The sequence below is a fragment of the Pteropus vampyrus genome, unplaced genomic scaffold (genome assembly GCF_000151845.1).
Source record: "Pteropus vampyrus isolate Shadow unplaced genomic scaffold, Pvam_2.0 Scaffold1000004642, whole genome shotgun sequence".
Lineage (NCBI taxonomy): Eukaryota > Metazoa > Chordata > Mammalia > Chiroptera > Pteropodidae > Pteropus > Pteropus vampyrus.
The window spans coordinates 1-1,464 of record NW_011919044.1 but is presented as its reverse complement, the minus strand read 5'-3'; the positions used below and the strand labels follow the sequence as shown (position 1 = coordinate 1,464).

General features: G+C 45.4%; 1 protein-coding gene across 1 annotated transcript; it reads right to left on the bottom strand.

Annotated features, from left to right (window-relative positions):
- Window positions 1-492: 492 nt before the first annotated feature.
- LOC105311522 (melanoma-associated antigen 10-like) lies at window positions 493-1,341 on the bottom strand (the record flags this gene model as incomplete). Its single annotated transcript, XM_011387506.1, has 1 exon — window positions 493-1,341. A coding segment is annotated over one exon (849 nt), but the record flags the coding sequence as incomplete, so codon positions are not given.
- Window positions 1,342-1,464: the final 123 nt, after the last annotated feature.

Genomic DNA, 1,464 nt, shown 5'->3' with positions numbered 1-1,464 from the left:
CAAGAGAACATATACAATTAATGTTTGCCAAGTGAGTCAGTGAGCATTTACGAAATTCATTTATTAACATTTATGAAGATTACTCCTACTTTCTTGAATAAGCCAAGCAAATCCAGGTATGTACATCTTTTAACTTTACAGAGTAAACTAAAATGCTTAAGGGAATCAAAAAAATTAACCACCCGTTACATTTTTTTTCCTGTGGAATTCTTTCACATTTCCAAGGAAATTCCTATTCCGGTGTCATGTTCTCTTGTTCCAGATCACAAAGGAAGATGGACTGTTCCCCAATTTGCTTTGCAAATTTTACCCACTTGGATTCTAAAGCGAATGAAACAGCAGCGTTTGAAAAATACCAAAAGGAGAAAAAGAAAAGAAAAGAAAAAAAAAAGATAAACCTCCAAGTCGCCCAGACAGAACAGGAACAGAAAGTTGTTGTACACTGTGTTCTCCCCTGACCCTGACCCTCAAACACAGAGTGAAGATGCGGGCTCATTCTTCAGTTGGGGAAGGAGGGGCTGCCGGACGACGCTGTGCAATGAACATGGCAGCAGCGCGATCTGTGGGGTAAACTCTGCCCCGGGCTCTCTCTTCCTCATCTCTTAAAGCTTCCTCGTACCAGCAGGAGAAGGAAATGGGGTCAGTCCCTTTGATCTTGGCCAAAAATTCCAGAACTTTCAACTTGCTAGTTTCAGCATGGGCCCTGGGACCCCACAGGAACTGGTAGCGTGGTGGATCACTATCAGGCACTTGCTGGTACTCTAGGTAATTCTCCTGCACCCAATCTCTGGTGATGAGCTTCCTGGGCTCCCCGTAAATGAAGTGCTCCCTCCCAGCATATATTCCCATCATATTCAGGAAATCCCAGATGTCTTTCTCAGGGGCGCAGTTGCCCACCATAAAGATCATACCCAGGATGATTATCAGGAGGCCATTTTTAGGCATGCTCCGGTCGTCACTAAACGTATCATCATAGGTGAAATCCAGTGAGTTGATAAGGACGTAGGAGTGAGTGGTGGGGTCCACTTCCTTCACATCAATGCCGGAGATCACCTCCAGGCACCTACAAGCTTTCTTAAAGATCACAGGGTATTCACTCTTACACCCTTTGATAACAAGCTTCAACATCTCTGCCTCTGTAATTGGCTTCCTCAGTCGATACTTGAGGATCATGAAATGCACCAAATCAGTCACCTTCTCATCTAGCGAATCCCTACTCAGGGATTCAGTGTCTATGGAGAGCTGCAGAGAGCTTGTATCCTCATCTTGGCTGCTGGAGTCTCCATCTGAAGTGCTCCGTGATGTGGAGGAGGAGGGAGAGGCGGATTGGCCACTCTCTCTCTAGTCCCAGGAGTTAATGAGCGGTCCCATAACGTGGTCCTTCTGGGAGACTAAATATATGCCGTTTGTAGTTATGGCATAAAAGCTTCTTAATCCGAAGGAGTGCATGAAGTAGCCGATGTG